This window comes from Triturus cristatus, chromosome 9 (assembly GCF_964204655.1).
Source record: "Triturus cristatus chromosome 9, aTriCri1.1, whole genome shotgun sequence".
Taxonomy (NCBI): domain Eukaryota; kingdom Metazoa; phylum Chordata; class Amphibia; order Caudata; family Salamandridae; genus Triturus; species Triturus cristatus.
In genome coordinates this window covers 862,127,371-862,146,885 of record NC_140592.1, presented here as the reverse complement: position 1 = coordinate 862,146,885, position 19,515 = coordinate 862,127,371, and the positions used below count along the sequence as shown (strand labels likewise).

Here is a 19,515-nt window from a genome sequence, read left to right as displayed (position 1 = left end):
ACCCACACACTACTCTTGCAGGCTGAGTGTCTGGGTACAAGACAAAACAAAGAGTCGACATGGCACACATCCCTGTGTGCCATGCCCACAACCTACACTGCCCTGGCATACATCAGCCGCCCCTCTAGCTGGGTGCCCTATGCCAGTGGTGTGGGCACAGGAGCAAGAGCCCTGTGCGCCTACAGTACCCAGGTCTATTCCTGGGCACTGTAAGTGCAGTGCTGCCATTTAGGAGTATATGGTGCTGGGAGTTCATCAAACACAAACTCCACAGCACCATAGTGGCAACACTGAAGACTGAAAAGTTTGGTATCAAACTTCTCATCACATTAAACCCGCACTGATGCCAGTGTGGGATTTAATGTACAAAGCACTACAGAGGGCATCTTAGAGATGCCCCCTGAAACCTAACCTACAATCCACGTCTTGTCTGAAAGGCCACCTAGGCTGCCACACAGCAGACATGTTGCTGGACCCCTGAGTGGAGAGCCCCCCGCTCTCCTGGGCCTGCAACAATGCACATCCTGGGCGAGGTGCTAGGTCTACTCCCCAGGATGGGCAGGGGGAAGCTTCAAAGGCATGTCGCCTTTGTGAGCTTCTCCAGGCCACTTGCTGTACTCAGCAACTGGCCCCACCGGTTCTGACCCCCACTCTGGCGGGAAAACTGGCCGGAAACTCCAAGTAAGGGCAGGGGATGTGCCAGCTGTGAGAAAGTGGCTCTGTATAAACTGTTCCCAAATAGGTACAGGGTGTACAGAGTGCACAGTCCCCAGAGGTTTGGCAGAGGCTAAAGTTAGATATAACCTTACTCTGTAAAGTGGTAGCTTGGTCGAGCAGTAAGGCAGTATCAGAGGACAGTGTAAAGCATTTGTTGTACACACTCAGCCAGCAAATGGTCTCACACACTCAATAACTGAACTGTAGGCCAATGGTTTATATATAAAAAATATATGCTTGTCTTATTTTAGAACCAACAATAGGTATTAAAATATACTTTCTCAGAATGAGATGCTTTATATAAATACTTTTGCAATATGCAATTGACTTTTGTAGAAAGTTACAAGTGGTTGCAATAGGCAACACAATTTTAAACACAATAATGCATTGAGTTCAATGGAAGTTTCAAGTGATTTGCAACAGATTACTTTTAGGATTACTTTTGGAATTCCAGGACTGGATCCTAGATTCAGTCCTGGGTCAGTACTTAGAATCAAGTGATAAAAGTCGACTTAATTACTGTGATGATTTTTAGACAATATTTTGCTATTTTAAAAGTTGACACTTTAAAAATATTTCATAGAAAACAGTCAATGATTCCCTATGGAAGAAAATTCAAGTTGCAGGTATAGTATGTTCTCGTTACTTTTGTAATCCAGTACTGGGTACCTAGACTCAGTACTGGGACCTTTATCCAAAACAGGTAAGCAATTTAAGTTTTCAGAAGTTAAGCGAATTTTAAAGAATATTTAAAGTTTGCAGAAATTGACACTTAGAAGAAATTTCACAGAAAAACAGTCAATGGTTTCCTATGGGAGAAAATTGGGTTACTGGTAAGTACAGTTGTAAGTATTTATCAGAGTCAGTGCTGGGCACCAAGATCCAGCACTGGGAGCTCACCTAATAGCAGGTGAGTATTTTCGTTTTCGTTACTCGGCTGATTTTTGGTGAATATTTTAAAGTTTAGAAACTCCACACTTAAAAGAAATATCTGAAAGAAACACGTTAGTTAGATTCCTCACCTTAGAATATCCCCAGGCGTCAGACTGGATCCGGAAGATTTTTCGTCAGCAATACCCCTTGCGCGTCGCTAGGCGTCGTCTGCGGCTCCGCGTCCGTCGTCTGCGTCGTGCGCCGGAATGACGTCGTCGGAGTACTTAGACGCCGCCCTCGCGCGCTGACGTCAGTTCTTCTTTTTTTCCGCGCCAGTAAGCGCAGATCCGGGAGAGCTACCCCTTTAGTCAATTTTTGACTAACTTTTTGATCCTTTTTGATCCTGTCTCGACTCCGGTGCCGGTAGGATGCCTGGTTTCAAAGCCTGTACGGACTGTAGCCGCTTGATGTCTGTTACGGACCATCACCGCCGGTGCCTTTATTGCTTGGGCCTCGATCACGACGCGGCGTCGTGCTCGGACTGCAAGGCCCTGACCTCGAAGGCTAGACGGGAGCGGTCCCGTAAGCTTCTCGAGATTCGCCACTCGGCTCCGCGCGCCTCTCGGTCCAGGAGGAGGTCCAAGGATCGGTCGCGGAGCCGCAGCCGACGTCACCATCGGTCATCGGGATCCAAGTCTTCGGGTAAGTCGAAGCATTCCAAGAAGTCCAAGAGGCGACACCGCTCTTCGGACTCCCCTCGCCGGTCGCGTGACTCGGCCGAGGGTCAGGGTGGTTCCACCCCCGCGGCTCCGGCGCAGCCGCAGGCGCTGCGCACGTCCCCATACCCTCCGGTCCCTGGGACTGACGCGACGCCGGCGGAAGTCAGTGCCTTCCTCTCGGCCATGAGGAATCTGGCTCCGCCGTCGGCGCCCGCTGGTGCGCCTTCGGGCCCCGCGGACCCGACTGGGCTGCCTTGTCTGCCGGTGGCTCCGGCGCGGTTGACGGCTCCGGCGCCGTTGACGGCTCCGGCCTCGACGCCGCAAGCGCCCGTGGGACCAGTTCTCGAGTCCCCGTCGACGCCGGTCGACCTCGTCACGCCTCCTCTGCCGGCGTCGACACCGGTACCACCGCAGACGTCGACTCCGTTCGACGTCGAGCCCCGGTTCAGTCCCACTCCGGGCCCGGCGCCGGTACGGCGTCTATGGACGCCGCGATCGGCGCCGCTAGAGACACATTATGTCTACCGCCCGGCTCCGTTACTTTCTCCTCTACACCAGGAGTCGGATGATGGGGACAACTGGGAGGGATCCGAGGATCCTATGGCCGCTCAGGCTCAACTGTCCCAGGACTGGGCAGATGAACTGGGGGAGGCCAGTGGCCTGGATACCTCTCCAGACACTGGATTCATCTCTCCTCCGACTGTGGCTTCGGAGGAGGGTGCTGCTTTCTCTGTGGTGCTGCGCAAGGCGGCCGCAGCCTTTGGGCTCGAGCTACCTGCCGTGGCTGTGAGGACGAACGTCCTCACTGAGGTGCTTCAGTCTGCAGCAAGCTCCACTGAGCCTCTGCTGCCATTCAATGAGGCCCTCACTGACGTTCTGCAGGGCACCTGGTCCAAGCCCTCCACAGTTCCTCCTGTGGACAGGAACGTCGCCAGGCGCCACCGCCCTGCTCCGGGCGACCCCAGTTTTCTGTCCCAACACCCTACCCCTGAGAGCCTGGTTATCCAGGCCTCCACCTCCCAATCCTCTTTCCCGACCGCCCCGCCGGACCGGGATTCCAAGAGACTAGAGCAGTTTGGCAAGAAGCTGTTCTCCTCCCTTAGTTTGGGCCTGCGGTCTTTGAACACCGCTTGTCTCTTGGACCGTTATTCCCACTCTCTGTGGGATGCGGTGGAGGACGCGCTGCCCCTGTGTCCGGAGGAGGTCCGGACACGACTTACCCAGGCTCTGGCCGATGGGAGGGATGCCGCGCGACATGCTATACGATGTGGGCTTGACACCACGGACTCGCTGGGTAGGGCCATTTATACCACAGTGGCGCTTAGACGTCACGCCTGGCTACGGTCCACGTCATTTTCGGGCGATGTCCAGAGCACTCTCATGGACATGCCCTTTGATGGCACTCGCCTTTTTGGCGAGAAAGCGGACAGTGCGCTGAATCGCTTTAAGGACTCCCGGGCTACGGCCAAGTCCTTGGGCCTCTCGGCCCCCCGGTCGCAAACTTCCGCCTTTCGCCCCTTTCGTGGCCAAGGAAGGGGTGCCTCCTCACGTGCGCCTAGCCACCAGCCGCAGAACCAACCTGTGCGCGGTCGCGGTTTCCGCCGAGGCGGTTCTGGAGGACGACGAGGTCAGCCCACATCCACCCCGGCAGCATCCGCCTCAAAGCCAAAACCGGGGCTCTGAACGCCAGAGCAGACGAACTCAGCCGCCGGTGCATGATGGATCGCGAATGGCGTCTGAACTCCGAAGTGGCGCAAGGTCTCTTTCAGCAGTGGAGAGAGCCTTGGTTAGATCTATTCGCCACCGAAGAGAACGCGCAATGTCAGCGGTTCTGCGCGTTGGAATTTCCAAGGCGGCACTCGCTCGGTGACACTGTTCGTCACGAGTGGAGTTGCGGTCTGTTGTACGCCTTTCCGCCTATACCACTTCTGCCCAGAGTGCTGAAGAAGATCAGGCACGACCGGGCCCAAGTTATCTTGGTGGCTCCGGATTGGGCACGAAGGTACTGGTATCCCGAGCTACTCAGTATGTTGACCGATCCCCCGATACGTCTGCCCCTTCGGGAGGATCTTCTGTCGCAGCAGCAGGGGACGGTCCTCCACCCGAACCTGTCCAGCCTCCACCTCCATGCGTGGAGATTGAGCGGCGGCAGTTGATGCCATTTGACTTGCCTCCTGAAGTCTGTGATATCATTCTGGCAGCCAGGCGTCCCTCCACAAAGACGGTATACGCCTGCCGGTGGAACAAATTTGTGGCATGGTGCACAGCAAAGGCTGTGGATCCCCTTTCTGCCCCTCTTTCTGAGGTTCTCCTCTTTCTTCTTTTTTTGGCCCGGCAGGGCTCTGCCCTGGGCACTCTGAAAGGTTATCTTGCTGCCATCTCTGCCTTCTTGCGGCTTCCTGATCAGCCTTCTCTTTTCAAGTCCCCTGTAGTTACACGCTTTCTAAAAGGCATTACTCACACGTCCCCTCCTGTCCCTTTTGTAATGCCTCAGTGGGACTTGAATCTTGTTCTCACATTTCTAATGTGCGCTCCCTTTGAGCCTCTTCATAATTGTCCTCTTCGTCTGCTGACGCTTAAGACTGCTTTTCTGGTAGCCATCACCTCGGCTAGACGGGTGAGTGAGCTCCAGGCTTTATCTTCAAAGCCTCCTTTTCTGTCTGTTCATCCGGACAAGGTTGTCCTTCGCCCTCGTCCCTCCTTTCTTCCGAAAGTGGTGACTCCATTACATCTTGGGCAGTCTGTCACCTTGCCCACCTTCTTTCCGCCTCCGCATCCTTCCAAAGAGGAAGAGAGGCTCCACCGTCTGGACCCAAAACGTGCGCTCTCCTTTTATCTGGACCGCACAAAGCAGTTCCGGGTGGACGACCAACTTTTCGTTGGATACGTGGGTGCTAAGAAGGGGAAAGCGGTGCACAAACGGACCATCTCTCGGTGGGTCCTTTTGTGCATCAAAATTTGTTACTCCTTGGCAAAAAAGGACCCTCCTGTTGGGCTGCGCGCCCACTCCACTCGGGCCACAGCGGCTACTACTGCTTTGGGACGGGGTGTCCCTTTGCAGGACATCTGTCAGGCGGCGACGTGGGCTTCGCTACACACGTTTGCCAGGCATTATTGCCTTGACAGCCAAGTCCGGAGGGATGGCTTCTTTGGCCGTTCTATCCTCCAGGACTTTCTGGTGTGATCTTGGTTCGCAGACCCACCACTGGGGATGGTATTGCTTGGGTATCTATTCTAAGGTGAGGAATCTAACTAACGTGTTTCTTTCAGATGAACAAGTTACTTCCCTTCGGTAACGATGTATCTCTAAGAAACATTAGTTAGTTAGATTCCTCACCGACCCACCCATCCTCCCCGTTCTGCGAACTGACATCTAGGGTTAAGGTTATCCTTTTCAGGCCCTATGATTTTATTTTTGGCACCAGTGTCGGTCTTTGCATGGCTCTGCGTTCCTGGCGCGGAAAGCTATGTACAAGAACTGACGTCCGCGCGCGAGGGTGGCGTCTAAGTACTCCGACGTCATTCCAGCGCACGACGACGCCGACGACGGACGCGGAGCCGCAGACGACGCCTAGCGACGCGCAAGGGGTATTGCTGACGAAAAATCTTCCGGATCCAGTCTGACGCCTGGGGATATTCTAAGGTGAGGAATCTAACTAACTAATGTTTCTTACAGATACATCGTTACCGAAGGTAAGTAACTTGTTCTTCAGGAAAAAGCCAGTCAATGTTACCCTATGAAGAAAATAGTTATCGGTTTAAAGGTAAGTACTCGACTGGCAGAGTTAAGGTTCTGGGCATAGACTCTGGGGTCTCCCAGGGTTAGGTAGGTACAGTTGGTTCACCCTCAGCGGCACAAGGGCGGCCGGGTGCAGAGAGAGTTAGGCTCAATGTTATCCTTTGAGAGGTAGGGGGGCCTTGGTTGGTGGCTGCTGACTAGCAGGCCACTCGGCTGTGGGAGCTGGGCTCCTGGTCACTTACTCAGGGCAAGTGGGGAAGTAGGTAGGTGTAGAGATTGCACTGCCAGGGCCACTCGGGCGGCTGGGTGCAGGGTGCTTTTGAGCCTTCGGGCGCTCAATTGATTTCAATGGGAAATCTCCGGTTTAGAAAGACTACAAGCTCGGGGATGAAGATTCTTCAGGTGCCACCACCACTTCGAGAGGTAAGTTGGGTAGTTGGAGGATAGGTAGGTACCCTGGGATTGGGCACAGGGGGCCGTGGGGCGCCGGGTGCAGGGGTGCCTTTAGGTGCCGTGAAATCTTACCATCTGTTGATCGCGGTTGGGGGGGGCACCTGGTTCTGAGGCTGCAAGCTTCTTCAGGAGTGTCGAGAGAGGTCCTTGGGTGCCAGACTCGGGGTCACAGTCGCCATGAGGTCGTCCTCGTGGTCTTTGTTCACTCCAGCACAGGCCAGGCTTGGCTGGTGCAGTGTGAGCTGGGTTCGCGGTTCCGGGCTGCTGCCAGGGATTAGAAGTAGATTTTGAGTAGAGCCTCTACTCATGGGAGTCCCAGGGGGCTTAGAGTCAAAAGGTAGCCAGGTCCTTTGGGGTTTGTGAGGTTGCTGGTGGGGGAGGCGAGGTGAAGCACATCTCCCGGCTCTCACCATCTTGAAGATGGGGAGCCCTACCCATTCAGGACTAGGCCACTGCCCCCCTCCCACAGGAGAGTGGCAGGATAGGGGGTGTACCCACCCTAGGACAGGGACCAAGTGGTCCCTGCCCTTTACCTACCTGTAATGCCCCTAAATTTAGTGTTTAGGGGCACCCTGAACCTTCCTTCCCCAGATTCCGAAATACAAAGAAGAGCAAGAAGAAAGAAGACCTGCCCTGCAGCTGCTAAGAAGAGGAAGACACCAACTGCTTTGGCCACAGCCCTACCGGCCTGTCGACCCTCGAACCTGCTCCTGCTACAACCCAGCACCTCGTGTGGCCAGCAACCCCACAACCACGATCAACAGAGAGAAAGATTTCCCGACACCAAAAGGCACCCCTGCACCCTGCGGACCCCTGTGCCCAATTCCTGGGTACCTACCTATCCTCCAACTACCCAACTTGCCTCTCGAATTGGTGGTGGCACATAAAGAATCTTCGTCCCCGAGCTTGCAGCCTTTTTCCAAACCGGAGCTTTCCCATTGAAATCAATTGAGCGCCCGAAGGCTCAAAAGCACCCTGCACCCAGCCGCCCAAGTGGCCCTGGCAGTGCAACTTCTACTCCTACCTACTTCCCCATTTGCCCTGAGCAAGTGACCAGGAGCCCAGCTCCCACAGCCGCGTAGCCTGCTAGTTCGCAGCCACCAACCAAGGCCCCCCTGCCTCCCATAGGATATCATTGGGCCTAACTCACTCTGCACCCGGCTGCCCCTGTGCCGCTGAGGGTGTAACAACTGTACTTACCTGACCCTGGGAGACCCCAGGGTCTATGCCCAGAACCTTAACTCTGCCAGTCGAGTACTTACCCAAAAGCCGATAGCTCACTTTTCTTCCATAGGGTAACATTGACTGGCTTCTTCTGAAATTTCTTCCAAGTGTGGAGTTTCTACACTTTAAAATATTCACCTAAAATCAACCGAGTAACGAAAACGGAAATACTCACCTGCTATTAGGAGAGATCCCAGTGCTGGATCTTGGTGCCCAGCACTGACCCTGAAAAGTACTTACAACCGTACTTACCACTAACTAAAATTTCTCCCTTAGGAAACCATTGACTGTTTTTCTGTGAAATTTCTTCTAAGTGTCGATTTTGCAAACTACAAATATTCTTTAAAAATCGTACCAAGTGTGAAAACGCAATTACTTACCTCTTTTAGATAGATGCCCCCGTACTGAGCCTAGGAGCCCAGCACTGGATTACAAAAGTAACGATAACATACTTTACCCGTAACTTGAATTTTCTCCCATAGGAAACCATTGACTGTTTTTCTATGAAATTTCTTCTAAGTGTCGATTTTGCAAACTTATAAATATTCCTTAAAAATCGCCTGTGTAACTTAAATACAGTTTCTCAACTGCTTACAGGTGGTACACTAGTGCTGATCTAGGATCCAACACTGACCGAGAAAAAGTAACCATAACCCCACTTACCTGCTAAATGCTTCCATAGGATAATATTGGTAATTTGATTAGCATAAGTTTCTAAGTGTCAACTTTTAAAATAGCAAAATATTGCTTAAAAATCACAACAGTAACTAAAACGAATGTACTCGTTTCCAAGAACTTTCCCAGGACTGAATCTAGGATCCAGTCCTGGAGTTAGAAAAGTAATCCTGAAAGTAATCGAGCGCACATAACTTAAATTTCCCATTGAGCTCAATGTATTAATGTGTTTGAAACTGTGTTGCCTATTGCAACAAAACTGTAACTATTATCTGCAAAAGTCAATTCCCTATTGCAAAGTATTTAACTAAAGTATCTCATTCTGAGAAAGTATATTTTGATACCGATTGTTGGTTCTAAAATAAAAACAACCATATATTTTTTTATACAAACCATTGGCCTAGAATTCAGTTCTTGTGTGTGAAACCATTTGCTGACTGTGTACAACAAATGCTTTACACTGTCTTCTGATACTGCCTTACTGCTCGACCAAGCTAACACTTTAGAGAGTAAGGTTATATCTAACGTTAAACTCTGCCAAACCTCTGGGGACTGTGGACTCTGTACACACTATACCTATTTGGGAACAGTATATACAGAGCCACTTTCTCACAGGCTCCTGATGTCGATCCTGCTCCCGGCCGCCGCCGTGGGTGCACCTATTGTGCTATCTTGAATCCCACTTTGTCCTGAGCTAAAGCCTTGGAGCTGTGCTCCTCCATCCAAGTGGCGTGTCCGTGAGCAGCCACCAACCGGAGGTCCCCTTTCCCCCATTGGCTAACGTTGGGCCTCAGCACTCTGCACCCGGCTGCCCTAGTGCTGCTGAGGGTGCTCTTGGAGTGCCTCCTTGACCCTGGGGAAACCCTGGTTCTAACCCAAGAAACCGAACTCCAAAGACCGATTACTCACTTTTAAACCGATAACCTGATTTTCTCCCATAGGACTGCATTGACTGTTTTTCTGTGGAAAAGGTTTCAAGTGTGGAGTTTAAATTTGTATGAAAAACTAAGAAACTGTGCTTTGAGAGAAACTGACTTACTTACCTTCTATTCAGGAAATGTCCCAGTGTGATATCTAGGCATATCACACTGAGTAGAAAACGTAATTCTGAAAAAAAAACCAAAGTAATCCAAAAGTAATTGCAACTGTATCTGCAAATTTTTACAAACCTGTAATAAGTCAATATCCATCCAGCTTGCTTTATAACAACCTGTCTTGAAAAGTGCAATCATATTTGCCTGTAACAAGTCCTCCTTGGTTCTATAAATGAAAATAAAACAAAGAATTATTTTTGATACAAACAATTGGTCTGAGTTCGGTCTTTGAGTGTGTGAAATCATTTTGTGCCTGAGTGTGTACACTAAATGCTTAACACTACCCTCTGATGAAGCCTTAGTGCTTGCCCACACTACCACAAATAAAGAGTAAGGCATTATCTACTTTTACCTCTGTAAGCCTTTGGGGATTCACAGGACTCTTTGCACACTATACCTTACTTTGGTGTAGTATAACCAGAGCCAGCTTCCTACAATGGGTCCTAAACCATGTCTGGTGGTGGCTTGCTGCCTAAAACCAGTCAGAGACCACACCAGGATTGGTAGGATTTCAGAGGGCACCTTTGAGGTGCCCTCTGGGTACATGTTTTGATTAACCCAACACTGGCATCTGTGTGGGTTTAGTAAAAGGAGTTGTTTGGTATCAAGCACTTCTAGGTTCAGTGAAGCCATCATGGTGCTGGGCAACTCAAGTTGTCTGGTTTCCAGCCCATGTGCTCTCAATGGCATTCCTGGGACTTACAATATTAAGAATTGACTTAAATATTATAGGGGCATATTTGCTCATACAGATATGCCCACACCTGAGAGATGCCCACACCTGAGATGTAGTGCACCCTGCTTTAGGCCTTGTAAGGTCTGCTAGAGGGGTGTCTTAACTATACCTTAGGCAGTGCTTCCTTGACATGGCACACAGGCAGTGGCATGTCGACTTTGTTGTTTTTGCCTGCACCAAGTCATACAGGCTACAGTGGCAGTTAGCATGGCCCTGGTGAGGGATCCCTAGGGGACCATCTTCAGTCTCCATGCCCTAAGTACCAGGGTGCTGTTTACTAGGGACCTAAAGTACTGGGGAGTCTGAATTTGGGCCAATTGTGGTACAGTTTCAGGGATGGAGTTCTGGCACAGGGGACCTGGTTGACAGGGACCCTGTGCTCTTCCAATCAAAACCACATCATTTTTCCTGCACAAAGTGGGGGGCTAACCATGTCAAAAGAGGCTCTTACAGCAGTGAGTAGATAAAGGGAAAAAGTAATGAAATCCAAAGTCTATTGGTTAGAAGCTTTCTAAAAACCGACTGAAAAAAGATGTGTGAAAAAATAGGCCCCCCCCTTTTCAGAGATCTTTCTTTGGGTCGGGAAAAGGAACTGAGGAACAGTCTGCCACACTGCTGCATTCTGGGTATGTAGTTCTCCTTGTGTCTTCTAAATGGATCTTCATGTAAAGTTTTATTTACCAATTTCTGCATGCTAACAGTAAGAACACCAGAATGCCCCTTTAATGTCTGCTTGGAATTTAAAATCTGTTATTGCACATTTAAAGGAACCTTCAAAACAACTATGTACATTATCTGTGAGATGTATAGACGTTTATTAAAGGGTTTGAAGTAGAAGTGTTGCTCTATTTAGTTAAGAGTCTAATTTGATGCTCTAGTATTTCTTTTTGTTTAATACAAGTGTAGGCTTGCTCCTAGGAATGTACTAATAGACAAAAAAAATAAAAAACATGTTGCTTTTTGATAGGCTTTGTTTAATTTTGCGAATAACAAAAGTGCTTTGGGATTGTGCACAATGGTGGTGTTCATGAATTTGAAACTATGATTGACAAGTGTATATAAATTTATAAATCTATATTTCTATTTGTTAGGCAAATGCCAGATTGGCTAAGAGAGGAGGCAGGACAATGGCAATCACACCACGACATTATTTAGATTTCATTAATCACTATGCTGATCTGTTCAACGAAAAACGGAGTGAGCTGGAAGAACAACAGATGCATTTGAATGTTGGCCTAAGAAAGATAAAGGAAACTGTTGATCAGGTATTTAGCTTACCAATTGTTTTCGATTTACTTTATAAACTACAAATAATCAGGTGCACTACACTAATTTTCAATGTTACATGCAAATAACTGTAGGTTGAAGAATTGCGCCGTGACTTGAGGATAAAAAGCCAAGAGTTGGAAGTCAAGAATGCAGCTGCCAATGACAAGTTGAAAAAAATGGTTAAAGATCAACAGGAAGCAGAAAAGAAGAAGGTATATTTCGTAGGCCTCATTTTACTGCATGTACCTCAATACTTTGATTGTTTTGGATACTACATTCCCCACCGCCACAGCTAGCTTAAATTCACCCTTAGAAAAAGTTTGTAAGGTTATCAAATTGATTAGATAGCCTGTCAGCCAGTTGTATCTCTAAAGACTGAACAAACATGCATACTATAATGTGTCACTAATTCAACGCTAAAGTCCTGCATGTTGAATTTAGATAACCTCCTCCATACCTCATCCCAAGTGGTAGCCTTTAAAAATATAATATTGAATCTTCCTCTGTGTCATGATTGAATCTTGGAAGTGCATCAAAAAGCATGCTACTTTGCCTAGGGAATATGGTAATTAGTTTACAATTAGCAAATGACAAGTCTAAATATAATTATGCCTGCCACTTTTTCTATTCTTTTCTATTCATGGGTCAGACGACCTTCACAAATATGATTTCCAATGGATTATTTATCCTATTTTAATGTTACCTAGTGTGCAATGGACCCAAGGAAAATTGACTACACTCTTACATCAAGTAGCACAATAATAAGTGTGGAAACACTACTAGATCTTCACTGCATATGTATGCATGGTAGGTAGCATATGGTTTCCTTCATTTCAATTCATTAACCACAGGCATTTTGATTCCACAGCCACTAATGTTATGAACATTTACCTACCTTATTTGAAATTTGCTGTCCGAGGACTCTTCAAAACTTTTTTGACAGTCATGCATGTTTTGTAGGTGATGAGTCAAGAAATTCAAGAACAACTACACAAACAGCAAGCAATTATTGCAGATAAGCAAATGAGTGTCAAAGAAGACTTGGATCAAGTCGAGCCTGCTGTTATTGAGGCACAAAATGGTAGGTTTCTCATGGAGTAATTAAGTATCACCACAAATGTTCAATTTTCAGTATGAACCAAGCTTAAATGAAATGCCATTTATTTAAAAAATGCATTTCACCATTTCTTTCCGTTATCTCTTGGTTTGTTCTTACTTGTGTTTCTAAAGTGTCCCTCCATAAAAATGTTTCAAACACTTAGTACGAAAGATGTAGAATTGTCAGGTGCTCAAGATTTTTTAAAAGTGGGTGCTGCGCAGTTTCATTGCAGCCCAAGGTTTTACTATCTTGCGCCTTATCTGTTTATGATAGAGACTTGTAGCCGCAGATGCCTCACCTTTTGAATATTCCGCCGGCATCAAACCTAATAGGGAAACTTTTCAGCACTACATCTGCGTGCAGATAAGCGATGGTGTACGGCTTCACACTGACTCTTTTCCTCTCCGGAAATGACATTCAAAGCCTATATAGCCGCTACTCTTGCATGATTATGTCAGTACCTTTCTTTTCGAACCACCAGACGAGGATGCAGAGCTACCTCTCGTCTCTTTGACACTCTTACTTCTTCATTTTCTGTGTGCCATATAAATGTCGCCTCCCAAAACAGGCGTTAAACCCTGTAAGAATTGTCTCAAACAAATGTTTGTGACAGATCTCCATCAGATCTACTTGTGATGCCTAGGGTCGAGTCACAACTCTTAACACCTGCAGAGACTGCATATTGATGAACCCGAAGGCCATATGAGACCTCGAGGTGAAACTTTACATTGCAAAGCCCTTGAAGGCTCAGCGACGAGACAATTCCAAGTGGAAAGATTGGTCCTATTCCAGGTCCAGAAGTCTGTTATTCCAGAGGTCCATCTTTGTCTCGATGAATGACATTAGGTAAGTCAAGGAAGAAGCCAAAGAAATCTAAGTAGGGCTTGGCCTTTTCCTGCCACCTGTAGGAAGCGGGCTATTTTTGTAGTGTACCAAAAAGGGGTACACTAGGTAGAAAGTCCAGGACTTAAAAAAATGCTCTCTTTTGTGGTAATGTGGGCGAGCAGTTTAGGCTAATCAGAGGGTAGTGTTAAGCATTTGTTGAACACACACAGTCAATAAATGACACGCACTGCAGAAGAAACTCAAGACAAATTTAGAAAAATAACAAGCATTTTTATATAGAGATGATAGAGACATTTAGCCGCAGATTCCTTACTTGTGAACTTCCAGGTGTCAGGCTGGATCTGGAAGATTTTTCTAATCAGTGCCCCTGCGTGCAGGTAGTGGTGCCAGTTGACTCCGCGTGATGTCTTATGGCATCGTCATTGTTGTCGTGACGTCTGCATCATCTATTTAGGCGCCACCTCGGCGCACTGACATCATTTCTTTTCCTTCCGCGCCAGTCAGGGCAGATCCATCGAAGAGAGCTACGCTCTGTCATTTTTTGACACTTTTTATTTTTTTTATTTTTGTCAAAATAATTTCGGTGTGTAGGATGTCCAAGAAAACCTCTGGGTTCAAACAGTGTGGTTCCTATCTCTGAGCCATGTCAGTTACAGACCCCCACCTAGTGTGCCTTTGGTACCTTGAGCGTGGCCACGACCTGAAGTCATGCTGGCCATGGCGCCGAAAGCTTTGAGGGAGTGCTCCCCAAAGGTGCTTGCAGCCCGGCATGCGGCATCTCAGAGATCTTCTTGGAGATCTCGTTCCCAGGCTCAGTCGAGAGAAGGTCCGAGCAACGCCCAAGGGGATCCAAGTCTTCGTTCTCTCATTCGAAATCTTTGAAGGGGCCAGGTAAGAAGCACCCAAAAATCCACAAGAAGTCGAAACATACTTCGCCCTGTTCATCACCCGACGAGACAGAGGAGTCTCGCTGTTCGAGGCCCCTCTCCACGGAGCGGGTGCCTAGGCTGGCTCTGCTTTTCCCTCCCTTTACGGTGACGGGAGAGCACCTAGCCCAGTTACAGTTTGACACCATATTCGCCTGACAGTGCCGGTGCACCTTCGTGCCCTGCGGGCTCAGCAGAAGGAGCTCCTCTGTGTTCCGTGCCGGCGGCTCGGTGCCCAAGGCTCCTCATGGATCTATTCCCGGATCTGGACCGACGCCTATCATACCCACTCGACCTTCCCTAGTGCCGTGTCCAACACGGAGACCCTCACCGGCAACCACCGGTGATGCCATCCCCATTCAAATCCCAGATGACCTGGAGCCGGTCGGGCGTCCACTGACGCCGAGACTGGTGCAATGAACCTTTGGGCTCTGTCGTATCCTCAACCTTATTCCGAGGAGCTAGGATTCGAGGAAGATTGGGAGAGGATGCAGGACCCCTTAGAAGTCCCTCATGACACAGAAGAAATGGACTGTTATGAGGAACTGGTTAATGCCAGTGGCTTGGATACCTCTCCAGAGCCTTACATGCTTTGTTATGTTATGTTATGGACATTTGTAAAGCGCAAACTGCTACCCGATGGTGTCCTGGCTCTATTTGAAATCCTTCCTGAGTCCCATATAAGAAAGAGGGGATGCCAGTTGGGGTTCAGCCTAGTTGGTAAAGAGCCACGTCTTCAGTGCTTTTCGAAATGCCAGGATATTTGGCAAGGTTCTGAGATTCATCGGAAGTCTATTCCAGGCCTTGACGGCCCCAACAGTGAAACTTCTACCCACCCAGTTGGCCTTTTTAACATAAGGTACCGCCACTAGTTTGGCATCTGAGGACTGTAAACGTCTAGTAGGTGTGTACCATTGGAATTGTTTTTTGAGGTGGCTGGGTCCAGTTTTATGAAGTGCTTTGTGTACTATACACAGGGCCTTAAACAGCACCCGTTTACGCACTGGCAGCCAGTGGAGCTTTCTGATTTCTGCTGAAATGGAGGCATGCTTGGGAATGCCAGACAGCAGTCTGGCTGCTGCGTTCTGTAGGAGGTGTAGTTTGTTCATTAGTCCTTCCTGGATGTTGACATATAAGCTGTTGCAATAGTCCAGTGTGGACATTACTAGGGCTGTGATAATTAGCTGATGACTTTCTTTGGGGAGAATTGGTAGGATTTTCTTACAGGCTTTAAGAATGTAAGAGGTAGAAGAAGCTTTCCCCTCCTAACCAGGCTACGGAGGAGGGAGTTTACTTTGCCATGGTGATGCGTAGGTCTTGGACCTTCAGCTTCCTACTGTGGCAGTCAAGACCAATGTCTAGGTAGAGGTCCTGCATCCTGGTGTCTCCAACACGGAACCCTTGCTGCCATTTAATGAGGCCTTAACGGATGTTCTTCTGGGTATTTGGTCCAAACCCCGAATAAGGGCTCCTGTGAATAGAACAATCGCTCGCTGCCACCGCCCTGCTCCGTGCAACCCATCTTTCATCACCTCTCACCCAACCCGGAGAGCTTGGGGGGGTCCAAGCTTCTACTTCTCATGGCACGTTCCCTTCTGCACCCCTGGATAGGGATTCCAAGAGGCAATATAGCTTTGGAAGAAAAAAAAATCCCATCCACCAGCCTAGCATTGCGGTCAGTAAACGCTGCATGCCCATTGGGCCGTTACTCTTGTTCTCTGTAGAAGACTGTTGCACAAGTGGTGCCACAAGTCCTGGAGGAGGCCTGGGCTGTTGTAGATGGTATGTGAGAAAGTGCCCTCTTTCTTGCATGGTATGCCCCCACCTTTTGCTGAATTGCTGATGTACTTTGAGTGTGCCCTGGGCTCCTGCCAATCAGGTACCCAGGGCCTGTGTTCCTTCCCTAAACCTGCATTGAAGCCTAAACCCAATTGGCATCTCTGGCCACATGTCAGCCCCTGGTAAATGGTACCACAGGTACCCAGGGCTCTGTGACCAGAGAAGGCCTCAAAGGGCTGCAGCACTTATTGTGCCACCCTTAGAGGTCCTGTACCCTGACACTCACACACTGCCTTTGCAGGCTGCGTGTCTTGGTGCCGAACAAAACAAAGAGTCGACATGGTACACATCTCTGTGTGCCATGCCCACAAACCACTTCAGTCACCCCTCTAGCTGGGTGCCCTATGCCAGTGGTGAGGGTACAGGTGCATGAGCCCTGTACCCCTACAGTGCCCAAGTCCATTTCTGGACCCAGTAAGTGTAGTGTTGCCATTAAGAGTATATGGTGCTGGGAGTTTGTCATTACGAACTCCACAGCACCATGATGGCTACACTGAAGACTGGGAAGTTTGGTATCAAACTACAAAGCACATTAAACCCACACCGATACCAGTGTGTGATTTAATGTAAAATGCACTTCTGATGGATACATCTGCCAGTGGATTCCTCACCTTGTGAATATCCGCTGCGCCAGCATTCCACAGAATTTTTCCCCCAGCTCTCTATGCCGATGTGGACGTCATAATACTTCAGCTCCGCTCGCGACTCCGTATGACGTCACCGGAGCCATAAGAGAGCCACGTCGGCGTGATGACGTCAGTTCCCTTTTATCCGCGCCGTCGACGCGCAACGGTTTTCCAGCACTCTCCTGCTACTTTGTTGTTTTGCAGTGGGTTACTGTTTCTGGATTGCCATGTCTTCGACGAGAAAGTCAGGTTTTAAGCCTTGTAGGAAATGTGGGGGCCACATGTCAATTACTGACCCTCAGGAAGATTGTTTGTGGTGCCTTTCTTCAGACCATGATGTGGATGACTGCTCCTGCTGTAGAAAGATGAACCCCAAGGCCCTGAAGGAGAGGGAGGCGAAACTCTTCATGGCCAAGGCGAAGAAGGGAAGAAGAGGTAGGAAGAAGAAGTCGAGGCCGAAGTCGTCGACTTCACACTCATCGAAGTTGAAGAAACACAGAAAGAAGAGGAAGCATAGCTCTCGGTGCCGATCGTCGAGGAGTAAGACTTTGAGGTCGCCATCGCCTCGGTGTCGAAGCAAGGAAGTTATTTCTCCTACTCCTTCCCCTTCTCGTATGTCTCCTGAGAAGACGCCAAAGTTGATTCCGGCGCAGTCACCGGCGCCAGTGGAGTCTGCAGCTTCCGACGCAGAGCCCGATCAGGTGAAAGATCTTTCTCCGATGCCAGCTGAACCTGCGACGCCAGTGGAGGACACTTCGTCTCCGGTTCCTGATACTCCTCGACCGGATCCAGTGTCAAACCCATACCCGCAATTCCCGACTCCGGGTGCGTATCCAACGCATTTCCTCAATGCTATGTATAGGGTTTTTCAAAGGGCTGCCTTCCCATCCGGCGCACCTTCTGGTCCCGTGGGTCCTATGGCATACACTTTGGGAGTGCTGCAGCATTATGCTCAGGCTCCTTTTATGCCCTTCTTGCCGATGGCTCCTTCATGGCAGTTCCCGGCGCAGTCTGGAGATCCATCCCGGCCTCGACTGGATCGTTTGCCTTCGGAGCCTCCCTTGACGCCGACTCCATATGCACCGCGTTCGGTGCCGCCGACTCCTCGTTCGGTGCCGCCGACTCCTCGTTCGGTGCCGCCGACTCCTCGTTCGGTGCCGCCGACTCCTCGTTCGGTGCCGCCGACTCCTCGTTCGGTGCCGCCGACTCCGCGTACGGCGCCGCCGATGCCGGGTCCTCTGATCTGTTCTCGGAGAGAGGCCCAGAGGATTTTGGAGGAGGAGTGATATAGGGAGGAAGTGGAGGAAGGTGAGGTTGGTGAATCAACTGATGAGTTTGAAGGCATTCAAGATGCTAGTGGACTTGATACTGCTCCGCAATGGGAGCATTCTTCTGCTAGGTCTTCTCCTCCACAAGAGTTGGCCCCTTATCATTCAGTCATCAGAAAGGCTGCAGAGTTGTTGGACTTACAGTTGCCCTCTGCAGAGTATAAGCCAAACCTTTTAACTGAAGTCCTACATTCACCATCGTCAATTGTTGAGCCCTTGTTGCCCTTTAATGAGGCTATTTTAGAGCCAGTGATGGACGTTTGGCGCAAGCCTCTTTCTTCGCCTGCAGTATCCAGACAAGTGGCAAGGAGGTATAGAGTGGCTCCGGGGGATCCGAGGTTCCTTTATTCTCACCCCTTACCAGAGAGCATTGTGGTGCAATATTCCTGCAAGAAGCAATCTTCGGGCGCCTTCCCTCAAGCACCAGCTGATAGGGATTCTAAAAAGACCGAACAATCAGCCAAAAAGGTCTTCTCTTCTGGAAGCATGGCTCTTAAATCGACTAATGCAACTTGCTTATTGGGGCGCTACGTTCATGCCCTGATGGACTCGATGAAGCTGTTAGCCCCTAAGCTGCCTGAAGAGGAGAAGGCCTCTTTTATGGCGTTTGTAACGGACACTCAAGCTGCTGCAAGGCAGGTTATTCAGTCGGGCCTAGACATGGCTGATTCTGTGGCTAGGATTATGGGGTCTTCGATCGCCACTAAGAGGCAGGCTTGGCTTCGTTCTTCCCACTTCTCTGCTGATGTTCAGGCCACGTTAGTTGACTTGCCTTTTGATGGAGAAAAGCTGTTTGGGGAAAAAGCTGATTCCGCCTTACAGAGGTTTAAAGATAGCAGGGTTTCTGCGAAGTCTTTAGGTTTGCAGACTCCGGCTAAGGGATTTGGCTTCAGAAAGTATAGAGGATTTGGGAGGTCTTCATTTCGTACCTTCCGTCAGCCTCAACAGCAGCAGCAGAATCCTCTCTATGGGTCATATAGAGGAAGACAAAGGGGCCGGAGGGGTTCTGGCCGCAACCCATCTTCATCTTCTGCCTCCTCTGCTCCCAATGAAGCTTCAGGGAAGCAGCCCTAGATCCCCCATCCTAGATCATGTGAGACCTGTGGGGGGTCGGGTGTCCCACTTTCTGAGAGGTTGGAAATCGGTCACAATGGACCTTTGGGTTTTAAACCTCGTAGAGAATGGGTACGCCCTTCCCTTTCGGGAGTTTCCTCCCCCTTACCCTCCTTGCCAAGGTTTTTGCTCAGAGGACCATCTGCTTCTTCTGCAAAAGGAGGTTCTCGCATTGCTACAAAGAGGTGGTTCCAGAGTAGGAAAGGGGTCAGGGATGCTACTCCCGGTATTTCCCGATT

The 19,515-nt window shown here is 49.4% G+C and overlaps 1 protein-coding gene across 1 annotated transcript in view; it reads left to right on the top strand.

Moving 5' to 3' along the window:
- DYNC1H1 (dynein cytoplasmic 1 heavy chain 1) overlaps nucleotides 1–19,515 on the top strand; it is a 1,397,843-nt gene that overhangs the window by 725,040 nt on the left and 653,288 nt on the right. Inside the window, exons 49-51 of the mRNA XM_085626346.1 lie at nucleotides 11,322–11,495; nucleotides 11,592–11,711; nucleotides 12,460–12,580. Coding sequence (XP_085482472.1) covers nucleotides 11,322–11,495; nucleotides 11,592–11,711; nucleotides 12,460–12,580 — 415 coding nt within the window. The remainder of the gene's footprint in view (nucleotides 1–11,321; nucleotides 11,496–11,591; nucleotides 11,712–12,459; nucleotides 12,581–19,515) is intronic.